The 25,308-nt window shown below is 38.8% G+C and overlaps 1 protein-coding gene across 1 annotated transcript in view; it reads right to left on the bottom strand.

Annotated features, from left to right (window-relative positions):
* The window catches only part of FBN1 (fibrillin 1), a 154,825-nt gene that overhangs the window by 66,586 nt on the left and 62,931 nt on the right, over nucleotides 1-25,308 (bottom strand). The window contains exons 9-18 of the mRNA XM_074155888.1: nucleotides 22,229-22,387; nucleotides 18,376-18,534; nucleotides 16,927-17,067; nucleotides 16,005-16,124; nucleotides 12,415-12,540; nucleotides 10,130-10,252; nucleotides 5,180-5,302; nucleotides 3,740-3,892; nucleotides 2,199-2,252; nucleotides 1,160-1,285 (exon numbers count right to left, since the gene is read on the bottom strand). Of these exons, the coding sequence (XP_074011989.1) occupies nucleotides 1,160-1,285; nucleotides 2,199-2,252; nucleotides 3,740-3,892; nucleotides 5,180-5,302; nucleotides 10,130-10,252; nucleotides 12,415-12,540; nucleotides 16,005-16,124; nucleotides 16,927-17,067; nucleotides 18,376-18,534; nucleotides 22,229-22,387 (1,284 nt within the window). The remainder of the gene's footprint in view (nucleotides 1-1,159; nucleotides 1,286-2,198; nucleotides 2,253-3,739; nucleotides 3,893-5,179; nucleotides 5,303-10,129; nucleotides 10,253-12,414; nucleotides 12,541-16,004; nucleotides 16,125-16,926; nucleotides 17,068-18,375; nucleotides 18,535-22,228; nucleotides 22,388-25,308) is intronic.

The raw sequence follows: 25,308 nt of genomic DNA, 5'->3' as shown, positions 1-25,308 counted from the left end.
AGAAGGCTGCAGCCTCTGCTTTTATGAAAAGACTGAGTGTGGATTTGGATAGTTTAGCCGACAGAGTTTGAGAAAGGATATTATGACTCTTTATAAATACTTTGGGGATAAGTGCTGACACAATGCTAAGTCAAAGGATAATATTAGTACAACATCAACTAGTAATAAAATGGTAACAAATAAATTTTAACAGGAAACAAAAAGAAATATCTAATCAGTTGTGTACAGCAGGTCTGGAACAATGCACCAATGGAAGAAAGAAGAAGAAAGGAATCTAAAGAGTTTTAAGTTATCGGCTTTCGATGGGACCATGTAACAGAACAAGAGAATTGCCAGAATTAAAATTTGTAACAGGAGCCTGCAGACATCTGATTTATTTATATTTTTTTTTATATCCCAAATAGTGTGAGAAGAGCCTGGACAGCTACTTATTTGCATTCTTTTTATCCATGCCACAGTGCTTGCACTGGTCACCTCTAAGAAGCAAGAAGAACTGATTTCATTTTTTCTGTGATGAAAAATTTGGTTTTAGATTTTTTTCACTTGAACAGCACAGGAAATCATCCCTAGCTAGAGACACTATGCCATCAGATTCTGCTGGTGCTTCCAATGACAATAAATATTCCTGTGTCTGGCCAGTACACTTAACACAGTTAAACCAATAACCCTGTCTGAAAGCTGAAAGGGAATTTTCCCCGAAGTCAGAGTTGGGAGAAACCATGTAAGCCTTCTGTAGCATATGGGATGCTTATCTTCTTATGATCAGTTGGGATTTTTACTTAAATCCCCTGCTTTTGGAGGCACCTAGCACACTGATGATCCTAGATCCCTCCTGTGGTGCATTGTAATTGCAGGATCTGGCTTCTTCTGATTTTGAGAAACATTGGTACTGCAGAGTACATGTTCAGTGGACTTAACTGAACTGGATGTTTATTGCCTAGTTGCCAGTGATTTGAGTCACTGATGGCAAAGGTCCCTTACAGCCCCACAGTGGAGGATTTTATGAGCATTGCAAAGCACTGAAATTAAAACAAGAATTCAGCAGAAACATCCAGAAATATCAGAAGAGCAGCTAGTGGATCTGATGAAACATGGAAAAAAAAGGTGGAGGATAAAAACAAGCATCAAACTTCAAAATGAGAAATGGGACTTTACATACCAATGCAGTTTTTCCCAGTTGAATCTACTTCATATCCAGGGTCACAAATACATTTGTATGTTCCATGCAGATTCTCACACCTTCCATTTGGACAGAGATCGGTATCCAGTAAGCACTCGTTAATATCTACATAAAGGTAAAAAAAAACCCAAAACAAAAAATGAGACTCAGTTGTTATGGGGTTGTGGGCGCTAATTGGCCAAACTAGAAAAAGATATATTTTCAATACCACTAACATTTGCTGCTTCGTATTTATAATCATGGAGTCCTAATTAGGGACTTCACACTTAAATATTTATGCTCAAGAGAAGAAAGCATACCTTTCATACTGACTTAAGACCATCTCTAGCCCACAGACATTTAAGACACTTTTAACTGTAAATAGGAACTGGGATATTAAACTGGGGTCTTACATTTAGAGATGCACATGTATAAATACACGCCTGTATCTCCCAATTCACAGCATTTCCAGATGGCATTACTCTCCAAAGCACAAATATCCCTCCTTTCCGAATGCTTTTCCCTTTTTACTGCCTGCAAATCTACTAGTGAGCACTGGCTGAGTTTGCAGTTTCGCAGTTCTACGACTACAAAGCTTTTATTGTAATCATTTCCTCCTTCTCTGTAATTAACTTCTCTGTCGGTCTAGCCTTTTTGACAGATGAAAATATGGGAGGAAGCCCAATGTTCAACATGGCTTTATTCTTCAGGATTATTTCAGTTGAAATGTGCAAATATGACTTACATAATATGACTTCTAAGTCATATAAGTAATAACACTTCTCACAGATTTGCAATTATTTTATAACAGCACTCACATACATTCCATGGCATAAAACAGAGGGTGCACTGGTGAAATGGCATGCTGCACTCATTTCATCCTAAATTATTCTAATGTGTTGTAAACAGCCATTTGAATAAGCCTTTCTCCTATTCTTTCGTGCCACCATCCCCATCAGCACGTCTAACAAATTAAGGATATCAAGGTAACACTTTTAGTCAGAACTGTTATAGTTTGAATTACATTAGGTGATCTTACCGTTTCCTCCTGCAGTCATGCCAGTTCCACTGCTGCACAAAGCCTGATATTCAGCTGAAAAAATATTAAAATACTTACTGGAATAGTCTTTATTTCTTAGCTCACTGCTTTCAGCATCATAACTTACAATATGCCAATTAATTATTCAAATGAAATAACATGCCTTTCAATTATTCTAGAAACACTAATAGCCTCACAGTGTTCTGAACCTGTGAAACAGTTTAGCAGATTCAGGGTCTGCATCTGCTCATGAAGATGGATGAGCAAAAACTTCACATGGTTAGCTGAGGCATTTAGGAATAGACATAAACTTCATGCTGGCCCTCCCATGCAAATGAACCGTAACATATTCACAGCAAGATTCTCCAGAACTCATATGCCCAAACCGTTGCTCAAGGTGCACATTCAAAGTGAACAGGAATCAGAAAAAGTTTTCCTATAAATCTAGCCCATATTTAACTTCATTTAGCAAGAGTGTCTTCAAGAATTCATAGAAGATCAAGGATCTCTTATCCTTACAAAAAAATAAAAAATTAAACTATGTATCAAAGTATCTCAAATATCTCAATTACCGCTAGGTTCAAATTCTTCTTTTCAGCTCAGAACAATTAACAGAATAAACTGACAGCCAGATCAGCATTAATTGTTGCCATGTAGGTGAGCATTTTCCAATGTATTTGCACTTTAGTAACAGCCCAAATAATTAAACTGCTAAAATTAATAAATATTAAACATATTTATGGAATTAGCTGTCTTTTCTTTAAGGAAAATCACATGCAACACATCTCCCAGTAATATCATAACCAGCAGATTAATATGTACCCTGCTTGAATCAAATAATCACTGCCACTGTATGTGAAAGCAGACCTGATCTGGACATGCATCAGCAATACTTTTAGTCTAGAATGGTAAGAATTTCTGCAAAGAGCTTCTGAGGAGCACAGAGACGTCTTCCTTTCAGGAATTTTTTTCAGTTTCTCTGATACAATGCTCCTCTTTAAGAAATCTACTCCTTCTGTTCCGCCACTCAAAACTCAAAGAAGTGCTGCACCTGACTTCTCAACTGACTTAACTGGACGTTTGGTTTTGCATTGACTATCCAAAGCCTGCCTAGTGTATAAACTATTTCAGATTACTTGAAGGATATAGAATTCAGGCAGCAAACATCCGACTGACAGGTGTACATAAGGAATTGAATATATGAATTACTGAGGATGTTTCCATGAATAACTTGAAGTCAAAATTATATTTGTTGTTATCCGCATCTATCAAAGTAGAGTTTCTTGTTTGAAAATGTGTTTTAATGCATGTAGCAACTCTGGACCCAGATATCAGCATTTACTGTTGCCTCAAAAAATTCTTTCCTGTACTCCTCCAACATGCAAAACAGCGAATTGCTCAAAATACATAACATGTTATACGACAATTTAACCCTTCCGATTTAGGGTGCAATGTTAACACAAAACTGTATTTTATCTTTCTAAAAATAGTTGATCAACATAAAGCTTAGATTAGAATATGTACCAGTAAATACACTGTACCTGAATTTTGCGCTGGGCAGGGCTGACAAGGCTCCCCAAAGGCGTAGTCAGTGCTGGCACAACAGCACTCTGATTTTGTAACTGCACCAGTTAATGGTCTCACGCATTGTCCTCTCTTGTAGCCACCATAGCATGTGCTTCGCATATGTGTATCTGAGGAAAGAAATCTCTCTTAATCCTGCCACAGCCAACTATACTGCCATAAATTACAACAAGTATTAAATCTAGCTCAGGTGTCATAAACACTGTAAAATATCTGTCAAAACAAAACATCTTTCACCATTTCCCTATGCTTTTCACCCACCTATACTCTCATTCTACTCAGGACAGGAAGTTATTCTTCCTCACGCTCCTGAGTTCAGACGTACAAACTAGTTACTGCATTTAATGACTTAACATGCATTAGTGAACTACTAGGGGAACAATCAACACTTAATCTTGATCTAGCAAGAAGCCACAGGGAAAAGGGACAAAGTCTCTGCCGTGTGACAGGGACATTACTCACTTGTAACTTGACAGGCCCAGTGGCAAGATCTCAGAGCTAGAAACATGTATATCTCAAAACTCCTGAAAAAATTTAGTACTGTTGCCTTTAGTCTCAAAGTTAGAGGAATGATTTGATTTTAACGAGAAGTATTTTCTCTCCCCCTCTCAGCCTTGCCAGCTGTCTCTGACTCATCAAGGCTAAAATCACCACTGGTGCAACACCCTGGATTAAGCCCACCAAGGCCATACTAAAGCTTTTGTTTTTGTTTTACACCTGAAAAAAGGTAGAATGAGAGAAAAAGGAAAACTTTCATCAGGAGAAGATCCCAAAATACTGTTGTTAAAAAAGATCTTTCTTTGCTTGTAAAAAACAAAGAAAAAGTGAGCAAAGATATTCCAGTGGTAGGATTTTAAATCTTATGTTTGTCTTTTCAGATTCAGGGGTGACATTTCTCACTTTTTAAAGACTAGCCCATAATGACTGTCAGACACACTAGAATCTTAAAATCAAACACCTCAAATATCTTTCACTTGTAAAGAAACAAGCAGAAGTGGAAAAATTGATATGTCCCACTTTAAAAAGAGGTGAAAGTAATTAAATCTTTAAGCTTAGTGACAAATGAAGAATTTTACATTGACAGAAATGGGGCAAATTCTCTACTACTCAAAACCCATACACACTACTTGCCTCCAACAGCACTATGTTGTATAGTCTCCCTGACCTGGTGATTTGGCCCACGCATTTTTTCTCTTCAAATGCAAAGGAAAAGAAAAAAGAGCAAAATGGTCTATTACAGGAAATATCTCCAAGCTGTTAGTATCCACTCTAACTACCACTCACCAAACCATGACAAAATGGTAAATTCTACATTCAAACTTGATCAGTCCATCAGACTAGCATTAATGCCTTAATGTTGGTTAATTGTGACTCACCACACATTAAGCTTGTCTTACCAACACACACGCGTCCGTCCAGTCCTACTGCAAGGCCAGGGAAGCATTCACATCTGAAAGAGCCATCAGTGTTCACACAGCGCCCGTTCATGCATATTCCAGCTGTCTCACACTCATCGATGTCTGTTGGAGAACAAAATGAGCTTTATTAGAAATTAAATTGCATAGTGTTCAATGCCTGGCAGATTTTTGCATTTGTGCAGTTTATTTTCAATGTATCCTATACAAAAATATCAAGTGTAAATGGAAACTAGTTCAAGTAAAGGTTTCATTAAGAATAATGATTAATTGATTCTGTGAAATGGAAGAAGAAGAAAATGCAAAATTCAGGAGAAATAAACAGAACAAAATAATTACACTCTCTTTGGAGAGCAAAAAGGGACTACATTTTCCTAACTTGTTCCCAAGAGGTACATATTCTGATTTAAGGGTCATTCAGGCAAAAACATAATCAGAGGAAGGAGGAAACTGTGACTGCTGAGACAAAGGACTTCTGTAGCGTGTAACAGGGCATTCCCTTTCTGTGTTAACAGTTAGTTTATGCTGTAAGAAATCAGTCCAGGTAGCAAATTGAATCTTTCACCCCCCTATGAGGTGCCTTCATAGGGCCACGAAAGAATTTCCCTTCCTCCTGCTGTGGGTTAAGTTTTTGGAAGTACATCTGAATGTCCACTGTCAGACCCGGCCTGCACGTAGTGTCCCTCTGGTGATCTGCATGACAATTGGGTTTTCCTATCAAATGCTCATTACAGCCCATTTTATAAACTTTCAATGGACAGACTGCACTCCGGCCTTGAAAGGAATTTGTTAATGATTTGAGCCCTGAGCAATTGCTGAGCACAAGCTACCATCTTTGCCCAACAATAGTAGATTGAACAATAAGGCCCTTAGCAATGAGATACAAGAGTGAAGCCTTATAATATTAGACTATCACAAAGCGATGTCAAATTAATAAAAAAATTATATAGGCTGTGTATCCTGCTAATAGTAAGATCATTCTCTAGACACAGAGAGCGTACCGTTATTTTCTAAGTGATTAAGAAAAGGAGTGTTTAAAATATTGTTTGGAAGTATGTATAACCTTTATAAAATAATCACTTCATAACAACTCTCCATAATATATACAAGAGACAGTGTGTGTGACAATTTCCTTTTTTCTGACCTTAAAAGGGCAAATTGAGAGTGAAACACCTCTGTGTTTTACTTAGTTTGTGTTGTTTGGCATAAAACATGGCTTGTATGATCCAAGATTCCTTTTTCAAACTGCATTTTAAAATAGAAGTTATATTTAAGTACATGGGCTCAATTCATTTCTACTTCATCCTGCAATCTTTTGTTCTGTTTCAGGCAAATCTTAAATGCTTTTCTCTCTTTAGTCCTTACTCTGTGTAAGTAAAAACAGAGTTGGGACTTCAAAACATGCTCATACTATTTAACAATGTAGACAGTTATTTTGCTAGACAACACTGAACTCCTTTGACACATACAAGTTCTCTGAAAAAAATAAAATTAAAAAATGAATTAACTTTCCTTTTTTAAGGTTACTTATAGAAACAGAAAGGCAAAGTTACTTTTTTTCCTTTTCCTGTAGTTAATTTTTAATTATGCAATCCATTTTCTTTTGCATCGATATATAAATGTGTTGAAAATACTGTTCTAGATGTTTTATAGTAAGGTAAAGTGGGTCACTTAGAATTGCACAGATCAGCTGAAAGCCTGGCTCCAATAAAGAGCCTCTGCTTTTACCAGGGATGAGATTCCACCCAGTAAATCAACGCAAGCATAAAGTCCAAATTTCTAACCTTGACAAGACTCTGCTGTCTTCTGTGGCAAAAGTCGCCATTTGGACAACTTCAAAAATACCCGTTTTTCTGACTTTTTGCCAGAATACCTCAACCCGGTTCTGGAAAACCATCTGATGGATTCATTCTCCATGTCCAATGAGTTTTTGCCTTTTCTGTTTAGCTTGCTCAGTAGTGCCAGCTCAGTACACTAAGTCCTCTAATTTTAACCAGGAAAAATTTACTCAGACTACTGAACTGCCACTTTCAGTTGCCTTGCAAGAGCTTTCAACTTGGGGAATTCCTGTTTGTCTCAAGATGAAACAATGCGTGGAACAGAAATCATGCTTTAAACCTCTGCCTGGCTGATGTAAGTATTTCTGCAAAATCATCAGCAAATCATCAGCAAAAGAAGCTAATGGTGAATAAGTTTAGTATGTCTTATATTACAGGGAATACACAAGACTATGGTGTAACATTCCTTTTTGGCATGTTACTTCATAAAGCCTGAGTGGAATTTTTTACCAGACAGCCAAGCATATGCCCTGTACTTATATTCCAGTTTTATGGAACTAAGTGTCGTTTACAGTATCCCCAACTTTGGGTTAGAAATTCTTCTTCATAGTTCAAAATTCAGCTTAGATTTCATCAAATAAGATGTTTATAGGAGCAATGTGTTGCATGCTGCAATTCTTATATTCCTTGTTGATTCTCTAAAGAGTTTGGCAAAAACACATATTCAATTCCATATCAAAATTGCTCAGACAGGTATCCAGTTCGCTGCAGAAATGTCAGTTTGTGCATACACACATTGCCAATATGCATGGTCACTACCTGCATGTGCAAGCATAAGCTTAGAGTTTAAGCTCGTATAAGATCTCAGTGCATTCACTTCACAAACAAATTCAGGATATGCAGTATGAACAATAAGTGTTTCAAAGGCTAACCATTCTGTAGGACAGAAGTTATTTACTTTGTACGTGTGGTGTGTACAGCAAGGACTCAATAAGGATAAACATTAAAATGTACAGGAAAAGACATTATTAAAGATCAAGCTTTTAAACTTCTACTAATATACTGGAGACATTTACCAGAGAGTTGTGTTTTCTCTGGCCACTACATTCCTGGGAATTATTTCATGATACTTTGGGCAAGTGGAAGAAAGGAGACAAATACGAAGTTGAGAAAAAGCGTGATTTGGGCGTCAAGGTCTCAAAATCTGGTTTGATTTTGACCCAATAGCAATTTTAATACGTAATGAATGTTTGCATGCTCATTCATAGAGAACAAGGCTTACTGTAATCGTTGAAAAGCAGTGGGAGAAATCCTTTATTTTACTATAAGATCTGTTCCAATTTTCAGTAGGAATCAGTTGAGTTGCCTGCAATTTTGGATAATTTTCAAATATTCTTCCTTTGATGCACAGAAGTAACATTTCTCTAGGGCCAGAAACCCCTTTTGGCTGTATCCGTACTCCTGTTTCGCCAGGAGGCATGTAACAGAGGCTGTGAAGTTGAGTATCATTGGTTTTTAAGTAGTCTGAAGCAATTTACATACCATCTTCTTGGATGGCATTTCAGTGCACAGACTAATGTCAAAAAAAAAGAAAGAGATAAAAAAAAAAGAAAAAACAGAGAAAACCCCAAAAGATGCCCAAGGCAAAAATCAAGAAAAGCATTTGGGCTGAGCTTGCACCAGTGAGTCACATCCCTGCTAACAACACAGAAAGCAGCCAGTGGTCTCTGGGAACACAACTGGCTGATGTGCCAAGACCTGATGGGCATCAAGTTATTGCCTGCCAAGTCTGAGACCAAGTCTTGCTGCTGTCCCACACACAGACCAGATGGAAAATAAGCACTGGCAAAGCACAGACATCCACCTACCACTTGGAAAACAGGTAAGAGCAGAAATAAAGCTGATTGCGCTATGTGAAGGCTGCAGCCAACACAGCCAGTAGCTGTTATGCTAAGGAGACACTTGCATGGATCTGTACATTTGTTCGTTTGAGAAACTAAAGAAAAATTCATTCTCACAATCAAAACAACCCTGTTACAAAGCAAGGATGGGGTTGTCTCTCATTAGAAATACGTGATTCCCCCACCTGAAAGCTGTGTAGGACTATCCTGAACACCTATTGAAAAAGTTATCAAATGCAAGAGAAGTTCCAGATGTTTTACTGGATTTATTGGCCTGGTTTGGATCTAAAGTCTATGTTTAGACGCCACACAGTTCAGACCTAAGACCAGTACAATGTTCAAGAAGCAACAGGATCCAAATTAATTTACCTTTCATGTCAGTAACTCTCAAAACCAAATTATTTATTCAAATATTTACTTTTGTTATTGGTCGCAAAAAGATGCTGCTGTATAATCCAGCATGACTTCTTTTAAAATTTGCCAAAGTGTAAGGAAGCACTTTTTCTGCCTTGATTGCAAAAGTTAAAAGATTTTAAAATTTTCATAAGAAAACTGTAAGTAACTTGGCCCAGCACTTGTTTATTCCTTATTTCGACTTCTGCTTTGTGCCTATAAAACTTGTTGAAACATGAAGATTTATACACACAAAACTTCCAGCTCCTGACAGGACTGAACGGAAACTCTGATGACATAATGAGCAACCAGAACGCTGTAGTGTCTCCCACAGGGGGTATTGCTGAGCTAGTGCAGCAAACGGAAAAGACAATCTTGCTGTGGTGCTCATGTCTGCATCCTGGTCACACGGGGTGCTGGGCACTCCTCAGAGATGCTATATTGAATAGGAACACCCAGGCAGCAACGGGAGGAAAAACCCAATGAGGCAACAAGCCAGGATGTTTAAGTGGCCAAAGGCAGAAAACTTTAAAAAAAAAAGTGAGATATACTGGAACCAAACTGCAGAAGACCTCATAGGCAAAAAACCCTAGAGTTTAACTAGGTCAGATCACACAGTCCTTGCTCAAAGAATATTTCCCACTGGCTGGTTAGGGTGGTTGCTCAACACTGTGGAGAAGACTTAGTACTGTCTTGCACAATGACAAGTCATTCTAGCTGATTAAAAAAGCATATCTGACGAGAACTCTGCCCGGTGTTTCATGTCCCCAGGGAGCACGGTAAGGAAATAAGGCGATTCTTGAAACTAACAGAGGGATATGACTCACAAGCTTAGAGGACCCATAATTTACTGTGCTCACCTCTGCAATAGCGTCCATCAGATGCTAACTGGAACCCTGGTTTACAAATGCATTTAAAACTGCCATCTTCATTGATGCACATTCCATTGAGGCACATGTTCCTTATGCTGCATTCATCCATATCTGAAAATGTACATAATAGACATAATGTTCATAATGTTTCAGTAAAAGAACTCTTACTAGTTATATCCAAAAGATAAACTTTAATTTCTTTCTGAGTTGTCAGAGGTATATGATAATCAGAAACATATGATGGGACATACTACACTCTCCTAGAGGATGTGTCAAAGCAATGACTCTGTTTTTTCATAATGAATCATTAGCATATAAAAGTATGCATCCAAAAAGAGCAAAGAGAATGAAAAACAGATGAGAAACTGGACAGCTTAAGAACTGCCAGTTGGTAAAAACCCTAAAAAAGTGAGAAAGGTGTGTAATTGAAGAGGGTTTGCAATCTTTGTGTAAATAGATGCTAGGTTAGAAGCAGCCTCCCAGCTGGAATGCTAAACACAATTTTATGTTGCTAAGAACACCTGAAAGGCAAGTAGTGGGCATTTGTGTTTAGAGTGAAAACTTTTGTAACCTCCACTGGCTGAATCTAGGATTTATGATGTGGGAGACTTCCCAGCACTGTGTTCAAGCATGCATTCCGTGGGCACTTTCATCATCAACTTCCATTTAAAATAAAACCTACCCCTTCCCTGGATTCAGCATGACAGCTCACATAGGACGGTACTTACTAATCATAGCTTCATACTAGCATTATACACGCTCTGACCTAATGGCATAGCATGAAGAATTCAAATAAGAAAAGGTGGAGGTCCCAGACACCATTATACTGAACCCTGCACAGCTTACTCACACCAAAAAAAAAAAAAGAAAAAAAAAAAAGGCAAGCACAGAGAATTCAGAGAATTCTGTGCTTGATTTGAGTAAGCTTTTATGTCCTCTTAGTCTTTATTTCATCCTGGTGCAAATGAAATTAGTTTTGGATTTACAACCAAAAAAAATCAGCACTATTTACCAGTTTCATCTAAAGGACTATACACAATTACACTAAGGTATGGCACAATGCCATGGTCTATACTGATTAGTGTGTGTGCACATGTATTCCTAAGAACAAAACTCAATGCATTACACTGCCAGAGATGAAACTGTTTCATAAGTGGATGCAACAGACATTCTGGCAACATGTGCAATGGAATTAAAAATGTTTTACCAGACTGCCGATGTCCTGGTTCTTATTACTATTAGCACATGGTATTTGGTGGGAAAGGAAATCAGAATCAAGGGGTTTTTTTCCAAAATATATTAATTTCAAAATATATTTAGTCAATATAGTTCCGTAATAATATATTTTAAAAGTAGCTTATAGTGCTAAACTGTATCTAAAAAAGAGTCAGGAAAAACAAAGTCTTAAAATGTCTGTCTCTACCAAGGATTAACAGAATCACTACTAGCACATAAAATCACTGGATCATAATGACATTACAATATATTCGGAATCGTGCTATTTTCCTTAATATTGCAGCTGTCTTGGACAGAAATTACACTTCTAGACATGGTGTGTTTTCTTTTTACTTGCAGGCTAAGTCAGACAAAAATAATTTATGATTTTAAAAAAAAAAATCGTGTATCTATCCCAACCAGGAATTTTGGCATTAAGTCTTTGAGCTGAATCACTGAGATAATATTCTGCCAAAAATGTTTCTAAGAACAGTGCTTGAAATTCCTTTAACGTATGAATAGATCATTGGGAACCCTCCCAAGGACCTTGGGAAGCATGATAAAGAACATTCTTCTTTTTCCCCCCTTTACTAAAGGTCTGGGAGGTAGGAACACATCAATTATGTTTACAAATTTTTCTTAAAAAAGTTTTTATGGGTCAGACCAGACTGCATCTACATAAAACACATTGCTAGTCACCCAGTAAGATCCCATAAAGCATACTGTTAAACACACAGTAAAATCAGGCAGCATGTGACTTGTGCTCTGGTTTGAAACGTACCACTCCCATCAAAGAAACTGTATTTTGCGATAGTGGTATGTGCTATTTCTCCTGCTGGACAGACATCCCGTTGAGGATTGCCAAGCCAAGGCTCCAGAACTGGCTGCAAAAGACAGTTTACTTGCCCTCCCAGATACAACAAAAGGTATTTAGAAATTTGATTCCTTGTTCCTTCCCTTCCTCCCCCCCTCCCTCAAGCAGAGGTCTTTTTTCATTGATGTGAATAACCCTTTGCAACTGTAATTACTGATACGGAGTAACTTCAGAAAAGTCTTACCTTCACAGTTTTTCCCATCAGCTGCCACTTGAAAGCCAGCATTACACACACAGTGAAAACTGCCATCTGTGTTTATGCATCGTCCATTATTACAGATACGACCATTCTGTAAACATTCATCAATGTCTGAAAGTCAACCAAAAAGAAAAATAACATTTTGGGCTTTTTATTTTTCATATTCAAGAGGAATTTTTCCCATTTCCCCTTGCTCTAGGTTTTTAACCCTACATGGAAACTGCATTCACCTGAAAAATGATTTATTTTGATTTCCATAACTGAACGTTTTAGGGGTGGAAAATGTTCATCAGCTTTAGAATTTCAAGTTGCTGTGAAAGAATTTCAGTGAATATTGCCCTGCAGCTTGCTCTAACAAGAATCAGACTCTTTCAATTGTTTTTTTTTTTTGCATTTTTGTTCATCATGAAAATATTTTTACTGAAGTCTAACTTAACAATATCTAACTACTGAAGGAAAGACAGGGGAAGCTTGTCTTTTGCTGCTGCTTTGTAAGATAACAGGAAAGTTTGAGACTTTCCCACCTCAGAAGATATTTCTCCTGCTCATTTTATATTTGAAACATCAGCTCCTCATTTCCCTCTCTCTGCAGGAGGTGCTTGGCAAGTGCTTTGGAGGACCTGAATAGTGATATCACACAAGGCTGGCAGCTCTCCCTCTCCTCCGAACGAGGGGAGAGGAGATGCTTAGACAGACTGTCTAGACATTTTTCAGATTGCTCAGTGTTCTCCATCAAGGCCTGGACCATCTCCCAGAGATTCCTGCACACAGGGGACTCCACTCACAGAGATCTCAACCAGCCCATGCAGACCTATCTATCGTGCAACGACGCTGTCTTCCCAGATATCCTGGGGTGCCCTTCCCCAGGCCCTCTCTGCAGAAGTACATTGCTGCGCTTCACAAAGAAGCAGAACATGGGGTGTCCTCCCAAAGGCCCCTGCTCTCTAGGCACCTGAGGGGGAGAACTGATGCCTCTCAAAATTGTGAACCTGTATTTGCATTCTCAGCAGCACAGTAGCTCTGGGAAGCTGCTAAGAAATCCCTGAAAACAACTATTTTGCAAGCAAACAACCAGGCCAGCAGAAGCGAGAGCTGCTCAAGTGACAGTGCACCGCAGTGGCAGCCTGCAGCCCTCTTGACTTCTAGCAAAAGTGTGCAGATGATAAACCTCCCCTCATTTGATAAACAAGCATCATCGATCAGCAATGCAAGTGAGTTTTCTCTCTGCTCTGTCCCTTTCCCCCCACTTTCGTGGCACTTGGTTGTACCTGAGCCTGGCTTCAGCTACTCCACCAGCTTTCTTCCTTAGGACTGGCAGAAACGCTACAGCATCTCAAGATTTTTTTCTGGCCTTTTAGTTTTTAGAGTTCGTTAGGATTTGTACTTTTATGCACCTGATGCCATCTAAACCATGGTGCAAAAAATTAACACAGAATCTCATTGTTCTTTATGTACACACAGCTGACCGGAGACCCACCACTAGTCTATGTTACATTTCTAATTTTCAAATCATGAAAGAACATTGGGGATTATTTTTTCTCCCCTTTCAGAGAAACTCGAAAAAACAAAGCTCCCCTCATGCTGAAATGTCCGTAATTGCTGCCATCTCCATGTAAGGTCTGGCCTCCTTCTCCCAGAAATGTCAGGTAGATTATAGTAAGCACTTAGCTGTTCAAACTTTGACTCCCATATGTTCATAGCTAACCATCATAAAATTTCACCTTTTTTTGAAGTCCATTTTACATCCCTTCTTTTGCAATTGAAAAGCATTGTTTATTTTGATCACTAATCATAATGGGACAACTTATTCACCTATGTTTCCAATTAACATATTTATTCAGCCAAACTCCTACTAGAATTATAAGGAACCCTAATAACAGTTGCATCAGTAGCTTGCAATACAGACTGCAATGTTTAATCAGTCATCAGACTCATCATGCAGAAAAAAACCCTCCCCTGGAACCTCAGAGCAAGGAATAGATAAACATCTGGTCATTATGGAGACTTCATTTTTCAACAATGGACGTAAGGAATACATTTGCAAAAGCGTATCAGCACAGACACATCTGTGTATGCAAAAAATAAAACCTCAACATACAAAGTAGTCATGCAAAGTAATTTTACAACAAATGCTGATTTTGGCAGGCACCAGTGTTATATGCATATTTTGCCAAGTACACCCCACTAGCCTTTTTCTTTTCCCTAAACTGGTCCTAAAAATTCCTTTAGAAAACAAAGATTCTGCACATCATAGCATTTTCTGCACTGCCTGTCAAGCAAGCACAGTTCCCATAGACTGCAAAGGAACTGCTAAGTGACCACACTTTAATGCCATTAAGCTACTGGGCGTCTGACAACCATGTGTTTGTGTAATGAATCAGTCAAATTAAAAGCGTGTGACAAAAATGACTCATGAGTAAATTCATCACCGCTGAGACTCCACTTCAGCACTCCTTCACCACTAGTCAGCTGAATATGAAGATGCTTCCGCAACATGGCTGTTTGACAGCAATTAGGTCAAATACTCCCAGCAATATGCAGCAGTGGTGCTGGCTCTGCATGTCCTCCTGGATTGCAGTAAGCTTTGCACACAAATACCTTTCTGATTCACAAAGAAAAGAAAAAAAAAATCGTACACAAATATAGATAGCTTTCCTCTGCCTTTTTAGAAACTCTCAGGTTCAGAATGTGTGCATGCTCACGGAACCCTTCTCCCTAGTGCAGAAAGCAAAATATGAAGACAAGCTGGGACTCTGAGCACTCAAACATCCTGTTTCACTTAGATGCTTCATTTCTTATGGAATATCCAAGTAGTCATTCATTCTCCTGCCAGAATTCTCTCATTATGACTTAAGTATAAAGGATTGCATCCACCTTTACAGTCAAATTTCCACCCCAGAACATTTTGGGAGCCATAGAACCCTGACAGAGGGTTGACCAGTGAGGAGCTGGGCATTCCCCACTCCCATAGGAAGAGAGGATGAAGACCATCAGGACTATTTTTGAGCCTGGTCTTCAAAGTACCAGTAACAGGGATTCTACAGCCTCCCTGCCTAGACCTTCCCAGTGCTTCACTACTTTTTCATACCTTATTTAAGTTTGCATTGCTGTAATTTATATTTAGCTCTTTCTCTGACAGTAGGCAGGGACAACACATGGGCACTGTACTCATATCTACCCAGTAGAAGACTTCTCTTTCCCTCCACCTCTCTTAGTTTTTTAACAGTCTTTTATAGGTAAAGGGTTTCTCCAAAGAAGGGATGTTTCATGGTCCTTGAGAGATCCTCAAGAAGCAAAAGAAAAGATTTCTCAACAGCTTTTTTAAAAAAAATATGTCTCTTCCACTTCAAAGCCACAAATGGTGCCAAAATACTTTCAGTACAAGACAAAATGTCTTCATAACCCAGTCTGTGAGCAGCCAGCTCAGGCAGGTTAATAATTTTTACTGCCATACCTGATTTATTTTTCTTTAAAACCCCCTTATATTTAATATACCTGTTAAATTTTGCCTAAAAACTATTTCTCTCCTGGTATGTATACAATAGTACAGAAATGGCTGTAAAACTACAATTTACCTCGGCACTCTGTTCTAGTTGCTGTGCTCTGATATCCTATACGACACTGGCATATGTAGGATCCCTGGGTGTTCACACAGTCTCCACTGATGCATGGATTCTTTTCACATTCATCAACATCTGCAAAACACAGACAATATATTTTTATTAAGACACTGGTCGAAAGGTATTTGGGTCTGTAGGGATATTTTATTGTTTTGTAGTTGGAGAAATAGTGTGCTTCAGTCTGAAAGGAAAGGGGACACCACTGAATCCCCAGTAAAGGGATCCCACGTTCTAAGCTAAGCAGGAGACGGAGAAAAGGAGTACTCAAGACAAGATATTGCACGTGTGAGAGGTAGAGGCCTTAATACCATACCTCCACATTCCCAGCCCCACTGGAGACACAGATTTTGACAGAAGCAAAATCTTGCATGCAAGAGACAGCTAATCCTTGCTCCTATCATCAACCTCTGGGTGATTTCCAAAATTAAAGGGCTCAAGAACCCAACAAGATACTCCTGATGAGCTGAAAAAGGACTTGTAAATCTTACCCCGAGATCCTGACTGCTTGGTTGGGCTTTTTTAACAACAGGTCATTTGCATACTCAAAGAGCTGGTAGCATTTTAAAGAGGTCATTTGCAATCACTAATAAACACATTATAGTCACAGGTTAGTAAAATAAGAAATCCTTACTTCTGTATAACTTTGTGGCAAGTTTGTTAAATACTGTCTTAAAGGCAAAACTGCTGTAAGAATAAGTTTGCAGTTGAAAGCAATTAGTTCTTAGAAGTATATTTACTGTTTGGGTTTTGTTTTTGGAGGGGAGGTTGTTTTATTTAAGAGCTCAGAGTTATGTTATGCTCTACATTATGTAGAAAAGAATCTTTTTTTCTTTAAAGCAAAGTTCCCCTATTTGATGTACAGCAGAAAATCACATACCAATGCATTCCCCTCTAACATCCAGTTGGAATCCTTTGTTGCACTCGCAGCGGTAGCTCCCAGGAGTGGGAATACAGCGCCCATTAAGGCAGAGATGTCGGAACAGTTGGCAATAGTCAGTGAAGTTCACCGGCAAGATCACTGAAATAATAGAGTTGGAAAAATATTTTAATAGTTCATAATAATCATTTTTGGTAATCCGCAACTTGTGCAACATTTTCCATTAAAAGTCAACTTTTACCTTCCATCATAATGTGAATCACATAGTAAGATCAGGATTGGGAGAGAGAAAATGGCACTTTGACTCTTAGAGATTTGTCTGAAAACAGCTAGCAACCACTGATTTTTTTTTCATTATGTCAAGTCTGATCCTGTTTTCCTCTTTTGCAGGACAAAAGATGACTGAGTCTGCTCATACCTAGTGGTAAAGTGGGTACATGGCACTGCAGGGACGGTCCTTAAATCCTGTAGTAGCAAACAGCAGATAGACTGGTTCAGTTCTTTGTTTTCATAGATAGCAGAGGGAGAGGAGGACAGGGATAACCCCGGAAGGTATGCCTATACGGTGTTTGGCAGGCAGATGGGAGTTGGCTCTGTCCGTGCTCCCAGCTGACCAGAAGCTGTGCAGCTACGTCAGTGCAGTGTCAGGCCTAAGTTAACATACTTTGCCTCTTCGGTGAATTAGCTCAGCTTGGTGCTGAACCAAGACTAAATAGTTTCAGCTGGTGCCAGCGCATCTGCACAGAGCATGGACAAAATGAGCTTGTGTTTATTTGCAAAAGAGTGTGTGGCTATGCCAAATGATTTCAAGTGGCACATGCCTACTGCAGACTATATGGGCATGTAGTAAATCCCCTGAGCAAGGGACAGAATATGGAACATATTGGTATTCTGCTCTGGCTTCCTTCTTGCTCTGGAGAAACCTAGCCTATCCATGCATATCACTGAAAAAGTTCTTTCTTCACATTGGGTCAGCCTCCGTGTCCAGCAGACTCGTATTTTTATAAGTACGTTTCCTACTTTGCCAAGTGAGAGTGAGGAAAATAACCTGAAAGAAGCTGCTTTTTGCCAGCCAAGCTCTTTAGTGTGACTGTCACAACCTAGTCAAAGAGCTATTCACGTTCCTCAATAATGACAGGCAGCAAAGCTCACAATAGCCTTGAAATAACAGTGATGTAACTACTACAATAGATGGGGCTCAGTACAGACAGTGAGGATGTAATTTTTGAATCCCGTCTTAAAAGGGAAAACACTACCAATGAGATACACTTGCTGTAGGATACACAGTAAGCAAGTTATGGTTAGAAGGATATCCAGAGACTATGTGTCCACATAAAGTAAGCAAAACATGCCAACAGCTGAAGGGAGCACCATTGCTCCTGACAAAGGCATATTTTCAAAGAAGCTGAATGGAAATGGTGCAGGGAAAGGTTATTATTTCTTTCTTACCATGAGGTGGTGGAGCCCGAGATGGATAGACGATTTCTGGCTGTTGAGGAGGGTAAACACCAGGAAGGAGTGGTGGAGGGATGACCTCAGGACGGCTTGGAGGAAGCTCAGGTCTTGCTGGCAGCAGAGCAGCTACTGTGCACAATTTGCGATACTCATCTGAAACATGAAAACATAAATGCTGGTTTAGACTCTTGCAGCCTTTCCATTTAATCCAGCTCTCCCCCTTTTCACAGTGTTTCAGAATAGCAGTAACAAACTTTAAATAATCTGCAAAATCTGAGCCTGTATGTTTTCTTCATAGTAACGAGCTTTGTTCTGTGAATCAAGTCATTAATCCATACGAAGGTATCAATACTACTTGTCAGAAGACTGCTAGTAAAATGATAACCAACATTCTGGATATGAAATTGAACAGCAAGGCAGGGACATGATCTTAATCTACTTAGTCTTCTTTCAGGCAAGATCTTTGATGAACTCAGTGGGAAGTTTACCTAAAGGACTTTTGGACTCGATCCCAAGTTAATTTAATACGAAGCTTGTCACAGAGTTAGAAAAATACTGAACAGGGAAAAAAGCCCAGTTTCAACAGGATTTCTTAAAAGTTAACCTCCTAAAACAAAGAAATATAAATATAAGCAACGAGGCAAAACCAATTAGAGAATGAATATACTAACATGATTTCCCTGTGAAAATGAAGTTTGCCAATAAAAGCAGAAAGCAAACGAGGTGCCGTCTAAGGAGCGTAGACAAAGAGAAACCAAGTCAGATTCACACCGAGATCATTCTTCCCTAAACGATGGGAAAATGATCTATTTTGCTCTAAGCACAGTCTATGCTGAGTGTTATGCATCCTCCTACTGTTTATCTCTATTAGTGGCATCTGCCCTACTGCCCCACTTTTCCCCCTGCCCCCGACTCTTTTGTCTCTGGGAAGTGTGGGTTTGGAACTTTCGATCCAAAGAATGTACGCAGAGTATCACAATTAAAGACCACTTTTCCAGCTGACCTAATTCATGTCCACAATTGGTGTGTACACAAATAACTATCTGCCCAGCCGGTATCTTTGAACTTCAATTTTTTAAAGTTTATGGCACAACAGGGGACAGGAATTATATAATGAAACAAAATGCTACAGAGATGCATGAATTCCTGTAATAATATAAAAAATGAGAACTGAAAAATAAATTCAGTGTTGGGAGAACTAAGCTGGATATTTCAGCCTTCAACACTTTCATCTCACTTCTATTTCCACCTGTAAAACACATTAGAAGCTCTTCCCGAATCACAGAGGATTTGTTAAATAAACATGGTAGCCTAAAGCTCTGCTTTTCCTGATCATGATCTTCACATTTATTTTAATGCTCTTACGTGATCAGTTTGTTTCATGTGTCACTGCATTTCCCTCTATTGTTCCTTAGAGTGATTTTAGTCTTTAAGTCATTCCCAAGAAGATTTTATTGTATTATGTATTGTATTTTATTTGGGTTTTTTTCCTAGCTTTCTATTTTTCCTCTTCAGATGTAATCTGAATCTGTTCTCAATCAGTGGTCTACCTGTGTTAAAACAGACATTCAGAAGAAACAGTGTCTACGTATGTACGTGAACAAATTCTAATACGCAAATGTTTGCTAATGATGGTGTTTTTAATAGTCACTTCTCTAATCACACATTCTCGACAATCCACTACTCAGTCTTTGTGAAAGAAACAATATTGCATTTCTTTTTCACTTTAGTTTGGTAATACTCAATTATCCAAAGCCAATCTACCAGAAGACTAGGCTTCAGTGCAAAAAGAAGTCATGGCCTTGGGGCTGCCCATCAGTTGAATGGAATTAGAATGCATGAAGGGACTGCTGAGGTGTGAATTGAACACACACACAACTGGATGCCTGAGATACCACTTTTAAAGTATTTATGGTGTCAGTGGTAAACCCTGTCATTGCACATAAACAATTATTGCCATGTTATGCAAAGAAATACAGTGCAAGCGCTTTTTTACTGCAACTTTAATCTCCATGTATAATTTCTAGCAATAAACAGCCTATTTTATAGTAACATCTGGATCTGCTGCCCACATTGAAAATGCAACTGCTTGGTTACCTTATGCATCTAGTGCTCCACTTTATATTGCAGTAAATTTCCATTTCAGAGTTAGAAAGACTTTGGGCCGCTGACAGCTCTAAATTTCTCATCTTGCTTTCCCAGGATACATTAAGGAATAACTGAACTTGATTAAATAATGACAGCAATACCTTACATATATGTAAGGCCTTTCAAAGAATTTCCAAGTACTTTGAAAAGAGTAATTTATAGTCTTAATTTATATCCCAAGTCAAAACAAAAAGTGGCATGTAACCATGATCTGGAAGACCTTGTATGGATTTATGAGTCAGGAAGGCCTGGGTTCTAGCTCCTCCTCCACCATGTCTCAGTCTGTGACCTTGGCCAAATTACTTCACTTTTCCACCCAGTTTATTCACCAGTTAGATATGAATAACTAGAAAGTATGTAAAGAAAATGGGGACTTTGTTACAATTGAAAGCTTTCTCCTTGTCTTTCTATTTCAGATGAGCATCAATAGATCAAGCCTGAGGGGAGACCTTATCTATGTTTACAAGTACCTAAAGAGTGGGTTGAAGGATGATGGAGCTGGACTCTTTTCAGGGGTTCCCAGTGATAGGATGAGGGGCAATGGGCACAAGCCGGAACACAGGAAGTTCCATTCAAATATGAGGAAAAACTTCTTGACGGTGAGGGTGACAGAGCACTGGAACAGGCTGCCCAGGGAGGGTGTGGAGTCCCCTTCTTTGGAGATTTTCAACACCCGCCTTGATGCAGTCCCGAGCAATGTGCTCTGGGCAATCCTGCTTTAGCAGGGGAGTTGGACTAGATGATCTCTAGAGGTCCCTTCCAACTTTGACAATTCCGTGATTCCGTGATTTTGTTAGCATTATTCTAGCCAGTCTTGGACATTTAACATGTTTAAATATTATTAATGAGACAGTGACAGAACCAGGAAGAGTCTAAGAGTTCCGATCATAGATCTCTGCACTAGTATTACAGAGTTTCACTCAAAGGATTAAAAACATGAATAAACAACACTCCCATACGTGACCTCTGACAACATATTCAGAGTTACACTGCTATAGTGTTACAATCCCCATTCCTCCCTAAACTCTGCATCTCCCTTGATCTCCTCTCATCAATCCATAAGCTTCTTGTACTCTTCTTTTCTAAAGCATTTCATTAGGTCTCCACTCCTGAACAATTTCAAAAACATTCTTCCTCCACTCCCTCACATTTAGTTTCACAATCCGTTCACCATCTTCTCTAAATTCAAATCTCACATTATCTGGGGATCTCAATGCACAGGGAGGCGATAAAGTACATCACATTTTGGTAGCAGACAGAAACAATGCTCTGTCAAACTTAAGGAAATAAATGGCACCTCAAAGCTAGACATAAGAGGAAGGAAACACCAGTTTGCCAATGAGAATGAAACTGCAGAGGAAATAGGGATCTACTAGAAGGCTCTGGAGGAAGTAACTCGAGCCTGAAGAGGATGTTGAAAACAAAATCTGAATCAGGTAATGTTGGAATAACCAGGCTATTGATTAGCAACAGATAAAATTCTTTGTTTATGTCTGCTCACACTAGTCTGCTGAGCTCCTAGGTTCTGAGCAACCTGCCATAGGAGGCTCTGCTTTGAGCAGGAGACTGAACGATCTCCCAAGGCTCCTCTAGCTCAACCACTCTGTGTAGTTCTTTAATGAAAACATTACTGATAAAAGAAAATCACTGCCTAATTCAGTGTTCAACCATGCTCGTAAGAATATAGGTGGATTCGTACCGGTGGATCTGATCGGGCACATTTCAGGAGCGGTGGCTGCACCAGAAGACCAGCATCGGCCGCTGTCACAGCAACACTGCATTTTGGACATAGGCTGGGGGAGCTGACCGCCGCAGCGCCCGTTGGTCAGAGAAGAGAAGCAGTATCCAGGACGTACATCTACCAAGAGAAAGAAATAGATATGTAATCAACCATCCGATGAGGAATGTGACTTTCACAAAAAGGAAATGTCCCGTTTTTCTTGGTTGATTACATAATCAATGACATAGCACTTGCAACGTTACAAAAATCAGAAAACAAAAGGCAGAAACCCAGAAAAATCTAGATAATATTTGGGCTGCTTTGGATTCAGGTGTAACACCTCCTGTAAGAAAGCTGAAGTGAAATATGGAACAGCAATGGATTAATGGAGGCAAAAATGGAACAGAAATGTGTATTCAGCATATAATAAAATATGCTTCTGTACCCCCAAAGAAGCAGCATCATGTCTATTAAAAATAGTACCAGATCAATTCTGTTTGAGCTTTGATTTGAAAGCTGCTGATGTACAGCAATAACCTCACAGTATTGCAGCTCTCAAAGCATTAATTCATTTTTCATTAGTAATGGCTTCCCCAGCTGAAGTATGTAGTGATTTGACAATATATAGGCTTGTAGGCAAGAAAGAGCAACACAGCTTTAACTGGTGCCATCACATTGTTTATGGAGATGTGCTGGCTTCCTGTCTGAAAAGGATAAGCACGCGCTGTACAAAGAATGTCATGTACCCAGATTTCATACACTCAGCTCTAACAACATTGCACAGAGATCCCCCCAGCTTAGAGAAGGGAAAGAAAATGTGGATGGGAATAAAAAAAAAAAAAAAAAAAATCTTGTGATACAATCTGCAGCTCTGAGCAATTGCTTCACAATATGTCACATCATGTCAAACTCAGTATAAGCTGTGGTGTGATTTGATGCTGCATGATAAACCAAACCAAGTTTCTTTCTAAAACACATTAACATTTGCTGTCAAAATGTAGACGAAAAAGTTGCAGATACAACCTTACAACAGCAGATGCCATTCCCTAGAGAAACAGTATCTCAGTTATCCAGGGCATGGTGGCTTCATTTGTCTAGTGACAGTGATTTCTAGAGTTATATCCACTAGCTATTCCAGTGGATATAAAAATAAGCAGGGAAGTTTCTTATTATTTTGAGGAAATTGATATATAGTGATATGTTGGGAGTCTGTGACGGTTCTGCCTTTTATTAGCTGGAACCCTGAACATGGATATTACTGACAGTACAGCTGAAAGAGTCAGTTGGCCTTTGCTTCCAAACTTTAGTTAGTTCACTCATATTATCATATAACGGAAATGTGAAATGGAGAAAAAAAAAAAATCTACTCAGTTCTATTACTGGTCTACCATTTTCTTCTGTTACCCAACTAAACTGCCAAATACATATGTTCCTTAATCTATCATTTTAAAAATCAAATAAAGTTCTGAAGCTAACTGTTCACTGCTGCACCTGTTATAATTTTGGTCTTCATATGGGGTGGAGAGATATTCACATGCTTGGTGTGATGGTGGGGTGGATGGTAAAGAAGGAAGTCCTCTAACAGACCTTATCATCATCCTCTGTAATTCATCCCTCTCAGTTTTGGTCAGTACCCAGTTTTAAAAGGTTTAAAAGCAGTAATGGGCAGAAGCGGAAAAAGGATCTACACAGGATCTCTGCATGCACACAATGTGCCATAAAAAGGTAAACACACAGCAAACATCTTTGTCTTCTTACAGGTGTAAGGTGTGTGTGCCAAAAGGCACACCATTTTCAGAAAAAGACAGTAAGTTTGTGAGAACAACACCAAATCTTTCCATATTCCTAATCAGAAGTGGTTCCTTTTTCCCTCTTTCATTTTCTGTTCTAAATGGTAAAACACAAAAATAAGGACAATAACAGCAGGAAACATCTTCTTTACTGTTTCAGCTTTTAATATTTTTATATTTTCCACTAAAAAACATTACATTTTGAAAAGGCAAAAAATCACCATGAAAATTGCTTTCAAGAAAAATGTGCCTCAAAAAAAAAAAGCCATCAAAAAGTAAGACAGTACAATTGACCAACAAATTTATGCCAGCTGAAAGTATGGACAAGCAGCTTCAGCTTTCTTCATAGCGCTCTTCATTTACTTGATTGCTCTTGTTTCTGCTCTTCAGCTCTAGGAGATATTATCTTTACTTTGTCTATTCTAATTTTTAAGGTTTGTAATAATGGAACTCCCGTTTCTTCCTCTGGATTTTTGGCTCCAGTGCTGCTCAGTTTGAGTCCCATAAAGGATACATTTCTCAGAAGCACTTCCTCATCTCTAACAGAATAGACACGTTCAGCTAACACTTTTCACTTACGACAGGCATGCTGTAATTAAATCAAGATTACGTGTTTTGCCCAGCTCAAATACATATTTGGGCTCTGTCCTTGTTAATATGGCAAGTATGCAGTCTGCATATTAGACATGAATCCAAAATATCTGCACATAATTAATAGTGCTTCCTATTTAGCACGTTTTGCATTGGACACAAAGCCAAAATTTTAATGACGGCTCATAGTCTGGCATTTTACTTAACACAGCCTGTCATCATTTAGATACCTAATTCTTCAGCTGAACTATTTCAGCCTACAAATACAGTGGGTAAAAAAGGTTGGAAAACTGCAGGAATATAACATGGGTGGGAATGTTGGGCAGTCTGAGTGAGCAATGACTATAAAAAGTAAAAAGCAAATGGAAGTTGGGCATCCCTAGAAATTTTTTGTTACAGAAAGGTGAATCTCCTTCATAAATATTAAGTACAAGCAGCAATCAATTATTTAATGATCCACAGTCACTTAGGAGCTATTAATCTGAAGCAATAAAAGCAACTCCCACTTGCATTTTAAGTGTATAGTATGGATCCAATCTACCAAAATGCTGTCCTTGATAATGGAAGAAATATAGTTCATTTCTCACAACCTGCAGAAATAGAATGGTACCATTCAAAATCAATCATAACCCAAGCTACTTCCAGATTTCTTGGGGAAGTTAACATCATTTGGTACTT

Source organism: Numenius arquata, chromosome 11 (genome assembly GCF_964106895.1).
Source record: "Numenius arquata chromosome 11, bNumArq3.hap1.1, whole genome shotgun sequence".
NCBI classification, from domain to species: Eukaryota; Metazoa; Chordata; class Aves; order Charadriiformes; family Scolopacidae; genus Numenius; species Numenius arquata.
Note: the sequence above shows the minus strand (reverse complement) of the source record. Positions and strands in the feature narration are given on the sequence as shown.